General features: G+C 36.9%; 1 protein-coding gene across 3 annotated transcripts in view; it reads right to left on the minus strand.

The window, feature by feature from the left end:
- Positions 1-22,248, minus strand: part of SDCBP (syndecan binding protein) — a 35,460-nt gene that overhangs the window by 8,197 nt on the left and 5,015 nt on the right. For 2 of the 3 annotated variants that reach the window (XM_045896518.3, XM_045896517.3), the window contains exons 2-4: positions 10,316-10,381; positions 5,407-5,485; positions 4,173-4,282 (exon numbers count right to left, since the gene is read on the minus strand). In XM_045896518.3, coding sequence (XP_045752474.1) covers positions 4,173-4,282; positions 5,407-5,485; positions 10,316-10,366 — 240 coding nt within the window. In that variant the 5' untranslated portion in view covers positions 10,367-10,381. The remainder of the gene's footprint in view (positions 1-4,172; positions 4,283-5,406; positions 5,486-10,315; positions 10,382-22,248) is intronic. The other variant, XM_064588300.1, reaches the window with a different exon arrangement.

Raw genomic sequence — 22,248 nt, forward strand, 5'->3', positions numbered from 1 at the left:
AGAGCACCTGGTCCCCACCACCCCTCCATCCAAAGCCATCTGCTGCTCTGTCCTGCCTTGCTTCCTCTGCTCATCACGCAAGTCTTGTCTCTCAAGTCCACTAAGTTCATTTCTGCCTGAAAGCCTTCAGGTTCTGTCTATACTGTATGGACTGTTCTCCCACTGGATAGTCACATGCCTTACCCTCATTTCACTCAGTTCTCTACTCATATGTCAACCTCTCAGAACATATATGCTCACTCTATCAAAATACAGCCCTAGCACTTTATTCACGTACTCTTCTTCCATTTGGCTCATGTCATAAGCACTAGTTTATCTGTCTACAATGTGAGCTTCACTAGTCTGTGTCATGGGGAAGGGGGCATTGCTGTGGTTCACTACTGTATCTACCGCACCTGGCACAGTGCCTGGAATGTGTGGGTTCTTAAGCTACTGATTCTCATCTCTACTCATTTAAGGTGCCAGTGGGAGACAACACACTGAAAAGGGTTCTACCTTAAAGGATACAATATATGCTTTGAATGAGCAACCAAATACATGATGCAGTTTCTTCCAAGGCCCAAATAAAAGGTCTGGAAACCAAGGTGTGGCCATGGGAATGGTTCCTCTCACTGTTATATCTAAACACACACAGAACTTTTGCATGCTGTCCCCACATCTTGAGCTCAACAGTGTGAAGGTCTTATTTAGGAAGGAGGAATGCCTTCACTGGGGAACACAACAATGTTCCCCTGAATCAGATCACCACCTGACTGCAGTTTCGTACTTCATATGCCGCTGAAACAAAAGCAAGAAGAGACTACAGAAGTGGCTAGTGTGATTAATTCTAGTTACCGAGAAGAAATTGGGTTGCTGCTAAATAATGGCGTCTAGAGTATGTTTGGAATCCAAGAGGTCCTCTGAGGTGCCTTTTAGGTCCTCCATGTCCAACAGTAAAATTAATAAAACAAACAAACAAAAAACAGACTTCTGCTTGTAGTCAAATGGAGCCAGGCTTACCCTCCTGCCATAAATAACTAAAATTAGGAAAAATAGGAGGCAACAATTTTTGAACATTGGAAATTAGGCAATGTAGGGCGGCAATCCCTGACAGAAAAGAAACGTAAGGTGAGCCCCTTCGTCGCCTGGCTTTCTACCCAGACTACTATCTACTACGCAGAAGTACAAATACCAAGCAAAGCACTGTGCTCATATAAGTTAAGGAGACAAAAATCAGGAAGGCTGAAGCAGCCAGTAAAACAGCAAGAATTTTCAGGGCTGGGGCCCAAAGAGGAGGGACCTACACAGAGAAAAAGCTCCAGAAATCTATATACAGGTCTCCTTGAACCGTTTGCTAAATACTAAACTCAGTATCTGTGAGGTAAAGCTCCAGAGGCCAGGCAAAGTACATGCAGGAAGCTGTAAGCTGAGCCTTCCTGCAAATCACACAGGGTTGGGAGACATCCAAGGTCCTACCAGCAAAAGTGGTGTGCTCACCCAGGGCCTTCAGCAGAGAACCCGAGGGGACATACATCTCGAGTAATGGGGCTACGACAACAACCCTACAATAAAGGCTGCTTCAGACTTACCCTAATAACGTGTAAAATCAAGCCTTGGAAGAACCAAGCTGATCCATATGTAACTTAATTGCCTGCCAGAACAAGGGCTGACACTTTTTAAAGAAGACAGACATAATCCAGCACCTAAAAATGTAAAATTCACAATGTCCTGTTCTGATTTAAAAAAAAAAAAAATAGGTGGGATGTGAACAAGCAGGAAAATGTAATCCATAATCAGGAGAAAAATCAGTTAATAGAAATTCAGAAATAATAGATCAGAAAATTAGCAAACTGGGATTTTAAAATAGCTACTATAAATTTGCTCAGTATGCTCAAGGACTTAAAGCCAGATGGAACATCTAAAGAAAAATACAGTATGCGAAGTGAAAAAGTCACTAGATGGAAACAGTTAATAGAAATCTCCAGCAACAAAATAAAAATGAAAGAAAAAGCAAGATTCTTAAGGAGATTCTGACACTTCAAAATGGTTTAGGTCACCCCAGTAGGTATCAAGAAAAGACCAACTCAAGGGCAAACAGGGTATAGAATGTGTAGCAGACAAAGGGAGTCATAATACTAACTACAGCTTCATGATCAGTCACCAAAATAAGAATCACAGTAGCCATAACTACCTTCTTTGATTCACCTGTAAATTTTCTGTAAATATAACAATCTTTTTGTTCCTCCATACCTTAAATACATGAATTTTTTTTTTAAGATTTTATTTATGTATTTGACAGAAAGAGACAGAGTGAGAGGGAACACAAGCAGGGGGAGTGGGAGAGGGAGAAGCAGGCTTACTGCTGAGCAGAGAGCCCGATGTGGAGCTCCATCCCAGGACCCTGGGATCTTGACCTGAGCCAAAGGCAGACGCTTAACCGACTAAGCCACCCAGGCGCCCCAACATGAATTTTTTATAGCAGTGGACTTTATACTTTTGTCTTTACATCAAAAATATTCAGCTGAGAATGTGAATACTAAGGGGTAATTAATATTGCACAGTAACTGATACCACAGGCCGCTGCCCAGAGATGGCTATGATAACTGGCACTGCCCCATCTTGGGGTAAGGGTAGGAGTACTTCATTCTATCAGAGGTAATTTGCTTGGTTTTGTACACCCCTGGATTAAAAATTACTTTTGTATTTCTAAAAGGTTGTTAGCAAACAAACAAACAAGAATAATATGCGACAGAAACCATGTGTGGCCAGCAAATCTTAAAATGCTTACCATACGGTCCCCCTTAACAGAAAGTGGGCTGAACCTCAATTTTACCAAGGACTGCACCTTTTAAAGGGAAACTATGCAGTTATTGCTGTCATTCGAAGTTAAAAACTGTGTGGATATACAAGAGTAGTCAAAGGAGTAGGCAGTAATGGGTATTAAGCTACTGTTTGTCAGCTCCAAACCCACCTAGACTATACGTGGCAATGATGGAGCTTGAACTGTGCAAATTACATATTCCTTTGTCAGCAGATTTCTGGTTAGCATCCACCACAGGAGGCTGGAAGGCTGCAGGAGGACAAATGCCTTATTCCTTCCTCTTTGTTTCTAGCTCCTATCAGCTCTGCCTAGGCCTCACCCTTAACCCTGGTGGAAGCAGTTGATTCCATTCTCCAGCTTTTACTGCCACCCTCCCAGAACCAGCCTCGCTTGCAACCTCTCAGAGGTATTAGTACTGACAGCAGTGTCTGCTCCTCCAGGGTGTGTTGAAGCCCAGTTCCAAGGGGTCCTTCCCCCAAGCTTCTAGGTTCTGAAAACTCCAACTCTTTCCTGTGTCATTCCAGTCCTAGAAGGAGCAGCGACTTTCTGCAATTACATCTCTGTTCCATGCCTGTTTTTTTCAATTCTTCAACCTTTCTGTCTAATTCCTTATTTCTGTTGACATTCCAGTCTACCGAATGGGCCCTAATATAAGCAAGTTTTCAATAAATATTTGATAAATAAATGCCAGGTACTGTATTAAGCACTGGGGTTATGGCAACAAGATAGCTATCGACCCTGTCCTTCATAATTTAACCATAATTGTAAGTACTATAAAGTACTATGGCCTTACAACAAGGACCTTAATAAGAGGCTACGAGATACATTATATTTGAAAGCCTAGAATTCGGGGTCTTTGATAGGGAGCTTTAGACTTCAGAATGTTAAAAGATTATGACCAAAAAAAAAAGATATGACAGACCTATACTTCAGAAAGATTAACCTAGCAGCAACTTAGTACTGTTTGATATAAGAAGTTACTAGAGAAAATTTAAGATATGACTGTGATAATCTAGGTTAGAAGTAGAAACCCTGAAAAGGGTCACAGTAAGACTGGAATGGATAAAGTGAATACAAGAGACATGGGGAGGACAGAATCACTAGGTCTTAGTAATGACTAAATACAGAAGACTAAGGAGAATGGACTAGTCAGAGGCATCTGGATCTTTAACCCCTAATAAATTAGAAAAGCGGTAAAAGGCTAAAAGAAAGTAGATCATTTAAGAAGTGATATCCAGAAGGCAGTCTAAAATTAGAGAAGAGAGGTCAACGCTAAAGTTATAAATCTGTGAGTTGGCCACAAAGAGGAGAGCTTTTGTCTACATCTAAAATATGATTTTATACAATTCAAAATTAAGTACAATATACGTACCCCCTGAACTGATGCTCCAGGGACCAAGGCCATATTTGCACGGATTTCTTCTTCATTTAAACTCAGGCCCATGTACTGGGAGAGCTCCGGATACAATTTAGGATAGAGATCTAACATGAATGAATGAATTAAAAAAAATCAGAATATTTAAAATGAAAACTGTTGTTGTTATGGGCTTCTACTTGTGTTGAAAAAATTATGTGTATTTTATAAAATCTAGAATAAATCTAAATTAGCAATTTGGAAAATCGTCTCCTTATCTCTATGATAATTAGAAATGGGAAATATAGAAAAAGTTTAAATAGTCTAGAAATAATTTTTCCAAATAAATTATCTTGCCTTTCTTTTTTCTTAAAATAAACCTATTTGATTAGGAATTTCATAAGCATACCATTGACTCTCCACCTCAGAACTGACTAAAATGTTTATTGTCAAGCCAGCTACTTTACAACTCATTTAATAAACACCGCTATGAAATGATTCTTCTGAACTACAATAAAAAAAAAAAAAATCAAAGCTTATAAAAGTGTATTTAGTATCTTACCATTAAAAAAAAAGTTAAACCACATTCCAGTGAAATCTTAGAAACAATATATTTAAATATTAACAGTACTTAACTTAGTAGCAGAGTTAGGTACTATTTCCAAATGTTCTTTTTTACATGATTTGTGATTTAAAATGAATTTTCTAAAAGAATGTTACCAATAGTTATGTCTGGCTACAAAAACCTACTTAATACTCTTTATCTTAAGTCATATCCTAAATCCCTATAAACTTAGAAGAAAAAGGAACCAAAGAGAAGTATATGGAGACCTAATAAAGATTTCAAAATTTGGGAAGCTCCCCCAAAAGGAGGTGGTTGGAAATTTCAAACCCCACCCTCACCCCACAAAGATGGAGGACAGTTCAGAAGTTCAAGAGCAGCAGCATGGGGCACAGTTCACATACACATTTCTTCATAAATCAATCAGTCATAAGTTAGGGATTTATGAGGGTTGAGATTTAACTTAATTCACTTAATTTTGATTAAGTTATAAAACCTGTCTTCATATTCATAGTTCACTTTATTAAAGGGTTATTTTTTTTGAAGTAAACATTTTTTTCTTACTATGACTAGAACTTTAACCACATATTTTATGCTGCAGATTAAAAAAATCTTGGATTCCCTATTTCAGTAAAAGAAGACTTAAACATATTTCAGTTCAAGAAGAATGAACCCAAAGTATAAACCTACTTCCATCTTGAGAGATGGGAGCAGAAGCTTCAGACAAAATTGCTGGGTTGGCCGGGTTTGCAGAAAAGGCAGTTTGAGCCTGAAAAAGAAAAGAAGAAAATTCTAACAATGCTATATATACACTTACTTAAAATTCTTATGTAATTTACAAGTTAAATTTAGTACTTCCAAAAAGGAACTAAAACATTGAAGTCTTTTTCAATAAAGTTTAATTTGGGGGCGCCTGGGTGGCTCAGCTGGTTGAGCATCTGACTCCTGATTTCAGCTCAGGTCATATCTCAGGGTCTGAGATCAAGCCCTGCATCTGCTCCAGGCTCAGGGCAGAGTCTGCTTGAGGTTCTCTTTTTCCCTCTCCCTCTGCTTCTTCCCCCCACTGCTTGCACTCGCTCTTTCTCTAAAATAAATAAAATCTTTTTTTTTTAATTTAAAGTTTAATTTTAAACACTTTAACATGTTTTTCAAAGAAAATCTCCAAATCTAAAATACATTTCATATTCTAAGTATTTTAACACTATGGATATAAAATTTGACTCCCATATGGCCAATATTTCATAGTGCTGTTGCAAATTTATTAGTATTTTCAAAATGCATTATAAAATGCATGGCTACACATTTTACATTTTCATTCTTTTTTTTTACTAACTACCCTAATAATATTTTATTTGCATAAGGAAAACGCTCAACCATATTCATACAAGTCACATATCAAAAAAACCGTAAAAATTTAAATACTAAGTTGCTAATATTTTGCCATTCTAGCATATCCTACTGAAATAATCTTCATTTTAGCAACTATAAGAAGGGGATAACACTATACTAAATACAAAAAAAACTACAAAATATCACTGCCATAAAAGAATGATTAAAATAATGTAATTTGTAACTTTTAAACAAACTTGTCAAAATCGTTTTGCAATGTACCTATTTATCAAAATGCTACTCATGCTCAAGTATGCCAGGAATCTTCTCAGGCTGCCTTCATAGCCCATGTCACATTAAGTATTCCAAGACGGAATCCTTTTTCCTATACAGATAGATCTGACTTTCTAATATAGCCATGTATCATTTAGAGACAAGATTGGTTGTATGGCCAATCTCTAATATCACTTTTTACTTAATTTGAAATATGTGGATTACATAATGAAGTTTATACCTATACCTTAACCTAGCCCTGAAATGAATGACAAGAGTAATCCCAAAGATGCTTGGAGTGATGGATGCTTAATTTAAATAAGTATAGCCTCGAAATGCACTGGAGCCTACTTCACTCATTTGGATTGTAAATGTTCTGATACGCTTGTACTTTAGTATTTATTGTTTTACAATTTGTCACATTCTAAATTAAAATAAAATGCAATGAAAATCTCTGTAATTTTAAATAACAGTCCACAAACTCAAAGTACATTGAATTTTCAAAGTTCTTTCACCAGCTATCAGCTAAAAGGAGCTAGGAGCCAGTGGATTACTTCTTGGATAATCTCTAAGGGAAAAAAAAACAACACTGTTCACTCAAAGGAAATGAACTTCCAAGCCATGAAAAGACATGGAGGAAACTTCAATGCATATTATTAAGTGAAAAACCAATCTGAAAAGCCTGGATACAGTAGGATTCCAACTGTATGACATTTTGGAAAAGGCAAACTACAGAGACAGTAAAAAGATCAGCAGTTGCCAGAGATGAGTGGGGAAGGAGGGAAGAATAGACAAAAATTTTTAGGGCAGTGTTCTATAATATAGACTTCTATATGATTATAGATTCTATACAATACTACAACGGTGCCTATATGTCATTACACATTTGTCAAAACAACACCAAGTGTGAACCCCAATGTAAACTATGGACTTTGAGTGGTGATAACAAGTCACTGTATGTTAATCAGTTGTAACAAATGTACCACTCAGGTGAGAATATTAATAGTGGGGGAAGATGTGCTATGCGTATGTGTTCGGGGAAGGGCAATTAAGATGGAATTTGTACCTTCCATTCAATTTTGCTGTGAACCTAAAACTGCTTTAAAAAATAGAATGTACTGGGGCACCTGGGTGATGCAGTCAGGTAAGGGCCTGACTTGGTTTCATCTCAGGTTGTGTATGACCTCAGGGTCATGAGACAGAGCCCCGAGTTGGGCTCTGTGCTCAGTGTATAGTCTGCTCAAGATTTTCTCTCCCTCTCCCTCTCCCCTGGTCACTCTCCTCTCTAAAATAAAAAATAATAATAAAATATATTAACTTTTTTTAAATTGTTCCTTTTTACATTGGTTATTATTTTCTATTCTTTTACTCATTGCTTTTATTCTTATCCAAGGAATACATTATATAGAGAGCTCTCTAATAGTTATATATTTTTATATAATCTGTAATAAAAATAAAAGAGAAGAAAGATGGTACATCAAGGGCTTAAAGACTGTATGTCATTAAATGAGGCATATTATTTCAGACTTATGTGAAATCTCAAACTATTAAAAAAAAAGGGGGGGGATGAGGTCCCCCAAGGAGCACCTCAGTTACTGCTAGAGCGTAAGTGTGGAGCCATGCTCACTGTCTTAGGAGTGGTAAGCACTGGGTCTCTGTTACATCACTATTTCTTAAAAGCTTATTTTATATAGGTATAACAACAGACTCCTGTTAAGGATTCATAATGGACGGGGATTCAGGGATTTTATGATGCTAAAATCCAACAGCCTAATGGCTTTTGTAAAATAGTTTACAAAATATGAACTGCCAGTTCACTGCTGCAAATTAATTTAGCTTTACTGTGGTGTAACAAGGTCAGAAGATTAGAAAATAAATGCTACCTATGCAGGGACATCTCAAGAACAAAAATAAACCTAAGTACCTCTCTATCAGAGAAAAGGAAACAACAAGAAGAAAAACCAGCCGAGACTATAGTGGCTAAGGCAGGAATATTTTCAAATACAGAAAGAATAAAAACTCATGTTTCCCCCTCCTTACTCATGGTTACATGTCTAGGCAGCTAACTTTCTGCTCAGAACATAAAAGGTCTTCTAATGGAAATACCCATATAATTTGCTTCTCCTTAAAGAGGTCAATGTGATGTGTTTGTAGACCTATTTTCCAATCAAACATCTGTCAATATCAACTTTCGTTTTTCTGTTTCAAAACCAAAAACCTCTGCTCAAAGTCAACCATGGTTAGAGTTCAATGCTTTTTTTTTAAAGATTTTATTTACTTGAGAGAGAGAGAGAGAGAGAGAGAGAGAGAGAGCATGAGTGGGGGGAGGGGCAGAGGGAGAGCGAGAAGCAGACTCCCTGCGCAACAGGGAGCCTGATGTGGGGCTCGATCCCAGGATCCTGAGATCATGACCTGAGCTGAAGGCAGATGCTTAACAGTCCAATTCTATAAAAACTAACAAAAAAAAATGAAAAGAGATTAGTCATTCTTTCACATCCGTCTGCAAATCCTTATCATTTACTGCTCTGATGTCATATTAATGGCCTGTTATTCTTGAAGGCTACGGATTTCAGATAAACGCTTTCTTTTTTAAAGATTTTTTTATTTATTTATTTGACAGAGAGAGACACAGCGAGAGAGGGAACACAAGCAGGGGGAGTGGGAGAGGGAAAAGCAGGCTTCCCACGGAGCAGGGAGCCCAATGTGGGGCTCGATCCCAGGACCCTGGGATCATGACCTGAGCCGAAGGCAGACGCTTAACCGCTGAGCCACCCAGGCGCCCCCAGATAAACGCTTTTTAAAAACAAAGTATGCTTGATCAGATGAACTTTGCAGAAATAAAAACCCCATTAGAAAAATACTGACAAAATACTGAAGAAAAAAATAGAGCATTTAAGGTAACTAAACAAACCTCTTAACATTGAAGCATCAAAGCCTTTATTTAGCAGCTGAACAGATTTCAGAGATTTTACAAACCACATTTTAATATCCTCAGTGGATTTATGTTGGAAAATATGTGTTCATGATCTCCCACCATATTAACCCAATCACTGCTACAGGTAACAATTCCAGCCATAAAAATGCCACTATTACTGTTGGGGGTTTTCATCCTAGAAAGGCCAACATTTTGCCTAAAAGACACTTTTATACAGATGTTGCTTAAGACTTATCACAAGTTTGTAATAAATTTTTCTGCCCATTAAATAATTATTAAGAAGTAAATCTTACTTAGAGTAAACTGGGGCCAGGGCCCCAAGTAAAAGAAGTCTCAGGGTAAAGAAGCTTTGAAGAACTACAAATTATCCCCAGCTAAACAGAATAAAAACTTACAAAACAGCAGGACTTGACCCCTATTCCCAAACTTTCTTAAGCAGAAGCATCTATCTTCAAAGCTAATACTTACTTGAAGGACTACAAAAAGTTTTTGACTTCATGAAATTAGAAATACTATAATATCTAACATTTAGACATTTAGAGGATCAGTACATGAAATGTCTGCCACTTATATGTAAAAGGAAACAAATGACTTCGCTTTCATTGTGCTCTTACACTACTTCAAATAGCATTCACCATTTCTGTAATTTTTTAACTTCAAAGTAAAGGCAAAAAATTATTTTTAAATATCGGTCCTATCTGAAGATCCAAAGAACGTACTGATTTTAAACAAAACTATCACCATCAAAAGAGTCGAAGTGCATCTTACCAACTTAAGTATATGGTATTTAATTTAAATTTTAGTCTTAAAAATCCAGCTATCTTGAAAGAGTTTAAGTACAGTTTTAAAGAAATAATATCCTATGTCCATTATCTCACAGTGAAATGAAAAAGAATTGGTAGCTTTTCTGTAACTTTTTAGTCTGCAATCAATAAACTGAAAAATGTGTAAGTGTAAAAATGAATACATCTGCTATTTAAGTTCTCTGCTTCACTTCACCTACAAGTAGAATGTATGACACCGTTTATATTAAAGAAAAGTACATAAACAACTTGAACATACCTGAATAACTTTGTCTACCTTCAGGTCTTCAAGAGATGGGTACAGAGACATTTTTGCAGGATTTTTCTAAAGAAAAAACAAAAAAAATTCTATAATTCAAATTTCATTGAAATTTATTATTTTTTTTTAAAGATTTTATTTATTTGTCAGAGAGAGAGAGAGCGCGCACACAAGCAGGGAGAGCTGCAGGCAGGGGGAGAAGCAGGCTCCCTGCTGAGCAAAGAGCCGGATGCAGGACTCGATCCCAGAACCCTGGGATCATGACTTGAGCTAAAGGCAGATGCTTAACCAACTGAGCCACCCAGGCATCCCTGAAATTTAAATAGTATGTATAAACCAGCAATACATATAAACATCTATAAATTTTTAACACAATAAGAAACCTTTAAATTGCAAAACACATGGAAAAATATGAACATCTAGCCTATACTAAAAACTGATTACTGGTTACCAAACTGCTTCTCCCTCCCTTACTACTACTATCAAACCATATCCACTGCAGATCTTAAATTTCCCTTCAAGGAAAAGTCCCTTCATTTCAAAAGTTTAAAATCTCAAATAGAATGGTTATGTGACTTACCTAGCTTACACAAGTGCTTGGCACATAAGTAAGGATTATATCCAAACAAAAACCTAAAGAGCTCCTATACAATATCTATGAAATCTCTATCACTAAGAAAAAAATATACATATGTATATATATATGCCACCCACATATATTCTTATGTATGTACTTAAGAAAAAATATATACACCAATTGTTAATGATAATCTTTTCTTTAGGAGACATAAATGATACAGATATTAAAGGACTGAGGAATAAGATGGAAATTATTACATTTTAAACATTTCTATACTATTCAATGTTTTTTAATGACCATTGCTTTTTTTTACTGTATTACGTTATGTTAATCACCATATATTACATCATTAGTTTTTGATGTAGTGTTCCATGATTCATTTTTTGCATGTAACACACAGTGCTCCATTCAATACGTGCCCTCTTTAATACCCATCACCAGGCTAACCCATCCCCCCAACTCCTCCCCTCCAGAACCCTGTTTCTGAGTCCTTTATCTCTCATGGTTCATCTCCCCCTCTGATTCCCCCCCCTTCATTTTTCCCTTCCCACTTTTTTTAAAAAAACATATAATGTATTATTTATTTCAGAGGTACAGGTCTGTGATTCATCAGTCTTACACAATTCACAGTGCTCACCATAGCACATACCCTCCCCAATGTCCATCACCCAGCCAACCCATCCCTCCCATGCCCCACCACTCCAGCAACTCTCAGTTTGTTTCCTGAGATTAAGAATTCCTCATATCAGTGAGATCATATAATACATGAATGACCATTGCTTTTTGTAATAATGTAATAATTTAAAACAAGTTCTCTAAAACTATCACAAGGATATGTACTTGAAAATTTTATTTCTGAGGTGAGTATCTGGTACTCTCTTTAAACCCAACAAAACAGAATATATCCCAAATTGGCATAGGGTGGGTATGTCAGAGGTTCTTGAGCTGGCTATCAATTTATTACCTCCCATCTCCAAATCTACGCATTAGGGGGCTCTGCAAATGGAGCTGGGCCCTTTAAATACTGGTCTGTGGCCACCTAGCATGAGGTTGAGCTTTGTCAGTGCAGGGAGCTGGAGATACACTGGAGGAGAAAAGGTTTTTCATTCCAGGTTCCAGTATACACTCCAGCCAGGCTCCTGCAGTACCTGCTTCTCTAGCATCTTGCTCCTGGCAGGGAGCAGCTTAAGCACCCAACTCCTCCAGTGCACAAAACCAACACCCACCCCAGCACTCTGTTGAGCAGCTTCCCAGGATGGTGCCACCTGAAAGGCATCTCCCCATGAGTAGCTTTCCCTAACACTCCCCTCAGGTGCAGCAAATTCCAAGGTGCAGCACCTTCCTGTAGCTGGCCTCCACCAGCACTCCACAGGGAGAATTTCCAGCAAGTTTGGTTTTGAGAAACCAACTTCATTATCCACTGAGCAACAACTGTACTCTCCAACAAGGCCTGGGCTGTCAGGCACAGGAAGAGGACAGCCTCTTCTTGGGGCACTCTAACTCAGCCCTGGGGATGGTAGGTACTTATGAAATCTGCTCTTCCTGTATTCATTAAAGTTCTCTTTACTCTTTACTACTTTACTTTTTACAATTCTTGTTCCTTTAATCATGTTATAATTAATAATTCTGTACATTAAATTTTCACTGTTCAAATTACTATATGGTTTCTGTCTCTGGGCTGGATGCCGAATAACTGTACTTTTAAAAAAAATGTATGTACTTTGGGGCACCTGAGTGGCACAGTCAGTTAAGTGTCCAACTCTTGGTTTTGGCTCGGGTCATGATCTCAGGGTCCTGAGATGGAGCCCCACATCAGGCTCCCTGCTCAGTGCAGTCTGCTTGAGATTCTCTCTCCCACTCCCTTTGCCCCTCCCACCCATGTGCTCCCTCTCTCTAAAATAAATAAATCTTCAAGAAAAAATTTATAGGGACGCCTGGGTGGTTCAGTCATTAAGCGTCTGCCTTCGGCTCGGGTCATGGTCCCAGGGTCCTGGGATCGAGCCCCGCATCGGGCTCCCTGCTCGGCGGGAAGCCTGCTTCTCTCTCTCTCGCTGTCTCTCTCTGTCAAATAAATAAATAAAATCTTAAATAAGTAAATAAATAAATAAAAATTTGAAAAAACTTACATACTTTGCACACCATAAAATTCATTTTTAAAGTATACAATTCTACAGTTTTAATATACCTACAGTTGTGCAGCCATCCCTACCATTTATATTAGAACATTTCCATCACCCCCCAAAAAAACTCCATGCCTATCCATTCTCCCCTCCCTCCAGCTCCAGGCAACTAAAAATCTACTTTCTGCTTCCTGATTTGCCTATTCTGGACATTTAATCAAGAATCACAGAATATGTGGACTTTTATGTCTTTTCTCTTTCACTTAGTATAATGCCTTCAAAATTCATCCATGCTATATAGCATGTACCACTACTTCATTCCTTTTAATGACTCAAAAACATTCCACACTACGGACATGCTACATTTTGGGTATCCATTCATCAGTCAGTAACATTTTGGGTTTTTATACTTTTTGACTATTAAGAACAATGCTATTAATGATGCTGATGAATATTTACATCCAAGTGTTTATGTAAACATATATATATGTTTAATTCTCTTGCTATACAGCTAAGAGTAGAATTGCTGGGTCTCATGGTTAACTCTGTTTCACTTTTTGAGGAACTGCCAAACTGGTTTCCAAAGTAACTGTACCATTTTACATTCCCACCAGCAACATGTAAGGGAGAGTTCCAATTTCTCCATATCTTTGCCAATTCTTGCTACTGTCTTTTTTATTACAGCCATCCTAGTAGATGTGCAGTAGCATCCCACTGTAGTTTTGTATTTCTCTAATAACCAATGATGTTCAGCATCTTTTCATCTGCTTATTGGCCATTTGTAGATCTTTAGAAAAATGTCAATCCAAATCCACTATCTGAGTTACTACATTCTTTTTTCTTTTTTGACCTAATTTTCCTGGGCTAGAAATGCCAATAAAATGCCAAATAAAAATGGCCCAATACAGGGGTGCCTGGGTGGCTCAGTCGATTAATCATCTGCCTTCCACTCAGGTCATGATCTCAGGGTCCTGGGATTGGCCCCACAACAGGCCTGAGTCTGCTTCTCCCTCTCTCCCTCCCCTCCCCATTCATGCTCTTCCCCCTCTCTCAAATAAATAAAATCTTAAAAAAAAAAAAAAAAAAAGGCCTGATACAGTTTTTAAGGGGAAAATAGAGCTTGTATCTGTAAATAAAATGCAAATTCATGAGAAAGCACAATAAGAAATGGTTTAATTCTATTAATCCAGGGAAATAAAATAGAGTACCTTTTCTGTGTCATCATTAAGCTTTTTAAAAGCATTAAGCTTTTAAAATCATTAAGCTTCCCTCTTAAACACATTTTATTTACATTTCCAACCATTTTACCAACATCATAAAATCATTTTAAATTCACTGGAGCAAATGTTGACTTTTAATCTAGTACTATTACTATATTTGGTTTCTACTTCTAGTTCTGCCACTGGCCACCTACAAGATCCCCTTTTTCTCATGAAAAATGAACTGGATGAGTGGTAAATTTCAAAAATCAGTGAGCAGTGTTCTCAAACATTTTCCTCATAGAAGCTTTTCCTTAAACAAATATTAACCTAAGTTGTATGAACTCTTAGGTCACTCATTCCCCAGAAGTTACTTCATACTCACAAATACTCAAACGCAATCCCAGAAAAGAAATGGGCTTTCAAACACTCTTTAAATAACAAATATCACTCCACCTTATGGTTTTTTAAAAATTTAGTTTCAGGTTTGCTCTAACTATGTGACCTTAACCAACTCATCATTCTTCTAAAATATAAAGGATTCCTCAATGATTTTACTTCACAAACTATTTTCGTAGTTTCATTTCACATAATTTCTTTCTAAGCATTACAACATTCTAGCCGCAAACTACTTGGTATTTCCCACCGTGGTTGAGTTATTCTGTGCCCCGTATCTTTGCAAAAGCTGCTTTCTCTTCCAGTAATGTCCTTCCAGGACTTCTCTATCAAAATCCCAGTCAAGAGCCACTGCTATGAGAATACCTTTGATGACCTCAGTGTAACACTGTTTCTCTCACTTCAGAAGTTTCACTCTGCCTTATGTTATATAGTTAATGTTTCTCTCTGCTCGAGGTCAAGACCTTTAATTTCTTATCTAGCATGATTCCTTATCCTAAAAAAGGAAGTCACATGTTTATTCAATTTTGACCAATATTGTCAAAATAGGAGTAAACAAGATATTTTCAAACATTCACTGAAAAGTTCAAATTTTCTTATCTTTCAAGTCTACATCTTTGAACACAAACTGTTCAAAGCTTTCAGGGAGAATAATAAATTCTTGTATTATTTTTCTGAACGGCTCCCTTAACTTGTATGCATTACTCTTTGATCTAATGTCAAAAATAATTAGCCCTTTTTGAAGACCTACCAAACTACCTTTGAAAAATCCTTTCAAGTATGGTTGGAATTTCAGAATGACCAATAATGAGATTTAAGAGGATTGTGAATATAATTCTATTACGTCAGTATGTGAATTCTCATTTTACTTTCACTTAAAACTCCTCTCACATGCTACTGTACTGACTACAGAATTTTGTTTCTAGGCCTCTCCTTCAGCTGACTGAGAATCAATCACAGGGTACAGATCCCAGTGACCCTGAGATTAGTAGGCAAAGCATCTTGCCATCTACTCTACCAGAGTTTGAGAACGACATTCCTAACAGCTTTGTTTCACTGGTCTAATTCCTGGAAAGAACTGGTCTCTCCACTTACCCCTAGACCAGGTTTGGCCCACTCTAAACTCTTTGCAACCTCAAAGACTCTCAACTCTCTCCATGCATAATGAAATCCTCTGCACCCAGGGCATCCCTAGGCCTTAGAAAATGACCCCCAAGTCAGTTTCTACAAAGAGGTTTCTCAGAGCTTGGAATAGTTACAGGGTTTCTTTTAGAACATCTAAAAATAAAAAATACCTGACTATTCTGCCTCAGTATCAACTTTCCCATTTGACTCTCCATCTCCTCAAGGTAATGTCAGGGTAGCTTTCTCAGAGTCTTTATGTATATACAGACTAAAGGTCTCCGTAACTCAAATACCATATGTAATATTTTGTAACATCTAGTTAATTTGCTTTCTAGATGCAATACTCTGGTTCATGAGGTAGGAAACACACTATTAAAGTTTTCCAGATAATACCATCTGGAATGGCAACACGTATCATTTTCTGAGTTGTTGACCTCACTCCCTCAATCAAACCAACTGCTACAACTGGTCTGCATTTTTAAAAATGATGAGTGATTAAGTTAAAATGGTATTTGTTTATTTAATCCCAGCTGTTAAAAAACAAATCATAGGATGATGAAAATTCTGGACTGTAGAATCAGTGATCTTAAACTGCAGTTACAACACGTCTGGTACTCCAGCTTTTGTAGCTGCTACCCAGAAGATACTCCTTGATTGCCTGGCTCTGGTGGCCAGCAAGGCTTAAATTCATCAATCCCATAAGACTGTAACAAACAGAATCAGTTGTTAACAGGCTATCTTCCCCCGGGCACAAGGCAGAGTCAGCCGACTGAAATAACCACCCCCACCCCCAGTCTTTCTATGAAAGAAGTCAATTAGCTTATCTTCATAGCTGTGGCCTGAGGAACAGGCTTCTAATTAAACACACATCTAAGAGCTGACTACAATTCTCTCCAGAGACTGGGGAAGCCAGTAGGTGACATCTTTGCACTCTCCCTCTGCCCCATACCAGGTCTCTGGTGTCTCCAAAAAAGAAGCTAGTGTACAGGACTGGCACACAGGCTGCTGCCCATAGGGCACACCCCCGGATAAACAGGCTTCCATAGCCAGAAAGCCTGTATTCACAGGTTCAACAGGATTATAACAACAACAACAAAAAAGTGAACTGGCTATCACCCTAGGGCACAACACAGAATGAGGAGACATAAAACTTCCCCTGAAAGAGGTATTTTGCATACTTTAAAAGCTGCTGCCTGAAAGTCTAGCTTCCAACCAGCCTGAATCTAGGTGCTGACTGAGATCCTCCCTTTTGGAACGCTGACAGATCTTGGCACACCCTCAACTACTGGGAGCAGCTAAGAATAAAGCAGGCTGCTTGGACAATTAAAAAGTTATGAGAGACAACCGAGAACTGAGTTAAATGATGAGGTCCATCTCTTAAATAAGGTGTGTCACTCAAGACTAAAAGAGATGATTTTTTAATCTAATCATTGCAACAAAAAGTCAAGGAAAAGAGAGAAACAAAAGAATATTACAAATAAGAGAACAAGATAAAACCTCAGTAAAAGACCCTAATGAAATGGAGATAAACGATTCACCTAACAGAATTCAAAATAACAGTCATATATGCTCACCTAGCTCAGGAGAACAATGGGTGAAAAAAGTGAAAATTTCAAAAGAATATATATAAAAGAACCAAGTGGAAGTCACAAAAGCTGAAAAATACAATAATGTAACTGAAAATACAACAGAGGGGTTCAACAACAGGTTAAATGAAGTAGAACATAGAATCAGTGAACTCAAAAACTGAGTAATAGAACTAATCCAATCAAAGCAACAACAACAACAAAAAGGGTGACGGTGGGGAGTAAAGATAGCTTAAGAGACTAACAGGACATCAAGCAAATCAGCATTCCCATTATAAGGGTCCCAGAAGACAACAGGGGCAGAAAAAAACTTATTTGAAAAAAGTAATGGCTAAAAACTTCCCTAACCTGGGAAAGGAAACAAGATACACAGATCCAGGGAGTCCAAAAAGTTCCAAATAACATGAACCCAAAGAGACCCACATCAAAACACATTATAATTAAATATCAAAAATGTTTAAAAAGAGAGAATCTTAAAAGCAGCGTAGAAAAACAACAGGTTATGTACAAGGGAGCCTCCATAAGACACTAAGCATACTTTTCAGCAGAAACTTTGCAGGCCAGAAGAGGTGCCATAATATAAAGAAAAAAACTACTACCAAGCATACTCTACTCAGTAAAACTGTCCTTCAGAATTAAAGGAAAAATAACAAGTTTTACAGACAAGCAGAAGCTAATGGAATTCATCACCACTAGATGTGTCTTACAAGAAACCAAAGGGAGCGGGGCGCCTGGGTGGCTCAGATGGTTAAGCGTCTGCCTTCGGCTCAGGTCATGATCTCAGGGTCCTGGGATCGAGTCCCGCATCGGCCTCCCTGCTCCTTGGGAGCCTGTTTCTCCCTCTCCCTTTCTCTCTCGCTCTGTCTCTCATGAATAAAAAAAAAAAAAAAGAAACCAAAGGGAGCTAATTACAGGAAAATATAAGAAAGTATGAATCTCACTGATAAAAATAAATATATTGTAAAATTCAGAATAATCTAGTGCCATAAAGATGCAATCACTTGCAAAGCTAGTATGAATGCTAAAAAACAAAAGTAAAAAATAAGTACAATAATTTGCAAAGGAAGATACAAGAAAAAAAGAAGTAAACTATGACATCAAAAACATAAAAGGGGGAGAAATGTAGAGATGAGGATGCTCACTCTTGCCAGTTTTACTCAATATTAGAAGTCCTAGCCAGAGCAATTAGGTAAGAAAAAAAGGCATCAAAACTGGAAAGGAAAAAATTGAAACTGTCTCTATGTGTGGGTGATATATTATGTATAGAAAGCCTAAAGACTCCACCACAAACTGAACTAATAAACAAGTTCAGTAGAGTTGTAAGATAAAAAATCATTATACAAAAATCACCTGCTTCTATACACTAATAAGCTAAAAGAGAAATTAAGAAAACAATTCCATTTACAAATGCATAAAAAAATAAGGTATTTAGAAATAAATTTAACCAAAGAGACTAAAGACCTGTAAACTGAAACCATAAGACAAGGATGTAAAAAAACTGAAGACAATGCAAATAAATGAAAAGATATTCTGTGCTCATGGAATGGAGAAAGTAATATTGTTAAAATATACATATTTCCCAAAGCAATCTACAGATTTAATACAATCTCTATAAAAATTCTAATAGCATTTTCAAAGGACTAGAATAAAAATTCCTAAAATTTGTATGGAACCACGAAAGACTCCAAACAGCCAAAGCAATCTTGAAAGAACAACAGGCTAAAGGCGGCACGCTTCCAGATTTCAAATTACCTTATAAAGCTATAGTAATCAAAAGGGTATGCTATTGGCATAAAAACACACACACAGATCAACAGAACAGAACAGAGAGCCCAGAAATAAACCCACACATGTGTGGTCAATTAACTTATGACAAAGAAGCCAGGAATATACAATGAAGAAAAGACAGTCTCTTTAATGAATGGTGCTAGGAAAACTGGACAGACACATGCAAAACAATGAAACTGGACCAATATCTTATACCATACACAAAAATCAACTCAAAATGTTTTAAGGACTTGAACTTAAGGCCTAAAAACCTCTAGAAAAAAGATACAGATGATAAGCACCTTGACCAAGATGATAAATGATCTTGGTGATGATTTTTTTTTTTTTTGGATTAAGACCAAAAGCAAATGCAACAAAAGAAAACTAAACAAGTGGAGACTATGTCAAACTAAAAAACCTCTGCAGAGCAAAGGTAACAATCAATAAATGAAAGGGCAACCTACAAAACAGGAGAAAATATTTCCAAGTCATATATCTGATAAGGAATTAATATCCAAAATAAAGAACTCCTACAACTCAAGAGCAAACATAAAAAAATAAATCTGATTCAAAATTGGACAGAGGATCCAAATAGACATTTTCCCAATGACATACAGATGGCAAACAAGTATATGAAAAGGTGCTCAATTCAACATCATTAGTCATCAGGGAAATGCAAATCAAAACAAGAATGAGATAGCACCTCCACCTGTTAGAATGGCTATTACCAAAATGATAAGAAATAAGTGTTGGTGAAGATACGGAGAAAAAGGAACCCTTGTACACCACTGGTGGGAATGTAAATTGGTGCAACCACTGTGGAAAACAGCATAGAGGTTCCTCCAAAAATTAAAAATAGAACCACCATATGATCCAGTAATTCCACCTTCAGGTATTTATATGAAGGAAAAAAACACTAACTTAAAGATATCTGCATCTGCATGTTCCAGGCAGCACCATTTAAAATAACCAAGACAATAGAAGCAAGCTGTGTCCACAAATGGATGAATAGGTTAAAAAAAAAAAGTGGTATATATACACAATGGGATTTTTTCAGCCTTAACAGAAGAGGAAATCTTGCCATTCATCTATGGATGAGACTACACAAACACACAATGGAGTTCTAAGCCATAAAAAAAATAGGATATCTTGCTATTTGTGACAACATGGACAGACCTTAAGGACATAATGCTATGTGAAATAAGTCAAAGACAATAACCAAATGACCTCATTTATATGTGGAATCTAAACAACAACAAAAAAAACTCATTGATATGGAGAAAAGACTGGTGGTTCCCAGAGATGGGAGGGAGGTGGGAAAGGAAAGGAATGGGCAAAATGGGTGAAGGGGGTCAAAAGGCACAAACTTCCACTTATAAAATAAGTAAGTCCTGAAGATATAAATTTACAGGATGATAACTAGAGTTAATAATGCTGTCCTGTATATCTGAAAGTTGCTGAGAGTAAATCTTAAAAGTTCTCACCACAAGAAAAAAAACTGTGTGGTGACAGGTCTTAACTAGACTTACTGTGATCATTTCGTATTATACACAAATATAGAATCATTATGTTGTACACCTAAAACTAATATAATGTTATAGCTGTATTACACCTGAATTTTTAAAAATTAAAAAAATTTAAAAATATAGTGGGAAAAAAGAAAAGCCAAGTCTTAGTCCCAGCTCTGGCAACTTAAGTTTCTATCCAGGGTCTCAATGTATGATACAGTAAATCAACAAAGTATCTTTTCTGCTAAGGCAAAAAATTTAGAACACATTTTTCTTTAAGTATCTGCCACTACATGCTATGTTCCTGGAGCTGTTCAATAGCAAAGGGCTTGAACATTCTAGTCCCATAAATTATTTTCATAGGAAGGCAGCATATCAAACTATTCCCTTATTTAAACATATAAGTAGCCTAATTAGCTTCAATAATACAGTGCAAAACTTTAATTAGCACAAGAAACAACAAATGCATATCAGGAAAGTAACCTAAAGTACCCCCTTAATCCAAAAGGGACACATTCCAAGACCCTTAGTGGATATCTGAATTAGGGATAGTACTGAACCTATATATACTATGCTTTTTCCTATACATATACAACTATGATAAAGTTTAAGTTACAACTAGGCACAATAAGAAATTAGTAACAACAACATACTGTAAGTTATATGAATGTGCTCTCTCTCTCTCTAAAGATCTTATTGTACTGTAACTGCCCTTCTTGTGATGTTAGATGATAAAATGATGAGATGAAGTGAGGCAAATGACATAGGCATTGTGACCTAGTGTTAGGCTACTACTGACCTTCTGATGATACATCAGAAGGAGAATCATCTGCTTCCAGACCACAGATGACTATGCAGATAAGGAGGGACTACTAGACTACCATATGATAGCAAATTAAAAACCATCTTAAGGTCCTAAAACAGCATTTCTTCAAATTTAAAGTCCATAAAGATAAACCAAAAATGTTAATAAAGATTCTAGAGTCCTAGCCCAGAAACTGAAACAGTTAAGTCTAAACTAGGGTTCAGAAATCTGCCCTCAACCCTTTCTATTCCATCAGGATCCAATGGACTCAATCTTAATTTTTGAGTTCCTTTTCTCAGCAGTTCTATTTAGTGAATTTTATTCTTTGAGATCTTTCAAAGAAAAATCTTTAAATGTAGTAAAATCTATCTTTTAAATATCGTAAGGGTTCAACTGAACCTTTTTATAAATCTAAGGTCTATTATGGGATTTTAGTGAACTTGTTTTCCTCTATCTTGAAACACCTATTTCATCAATCCAGAAATTATTACATCAGAATTCATCAGCTGCTGGCAACTAGGCTAAAAAACTAAAAATAACAAAAAATAAGATCACCTAGATTGATGGAGTACTGAAATAATCGCATTTCTTTCATCCTTCAGTTTGTATTGCCCAAAGTACTACATCCTCTCTTCAAGAACATATAAACTCTGAAGACACTAAAAAAAAGTGTTCCTTGAACACTTGGAATTTTTCATTTTTCACCCATGATAGCAGAGAAAAGGAAAGTGGAGGAAAACGTTTATTAGAGAAATCAGAAGACATGTAGCTCTCTAAAATAAATAAATTTAATTAAAAAAAAGGAAAAACTACAAAACACTGCTGAAAGAAATGAAAGAGAATATAA

This window comes from Mirounga angustirostris, unplaced genomic scaffold (assembly GCF_029215605.1).
Source record: "Mirounga angustirostris isolate CCGP_5_RB_7025 unplaced genomic scaffold, mMirAng1.0.hap1 SCAF_4, whole genome shotgun sequence".
Taxonomy (NCBI): domain Eukaryota; kingdom Metazoa; phylum Chordata; class Mammalia; order Carnivora; family Phocidae; genus Mirounga; species Mirounga angustirostris.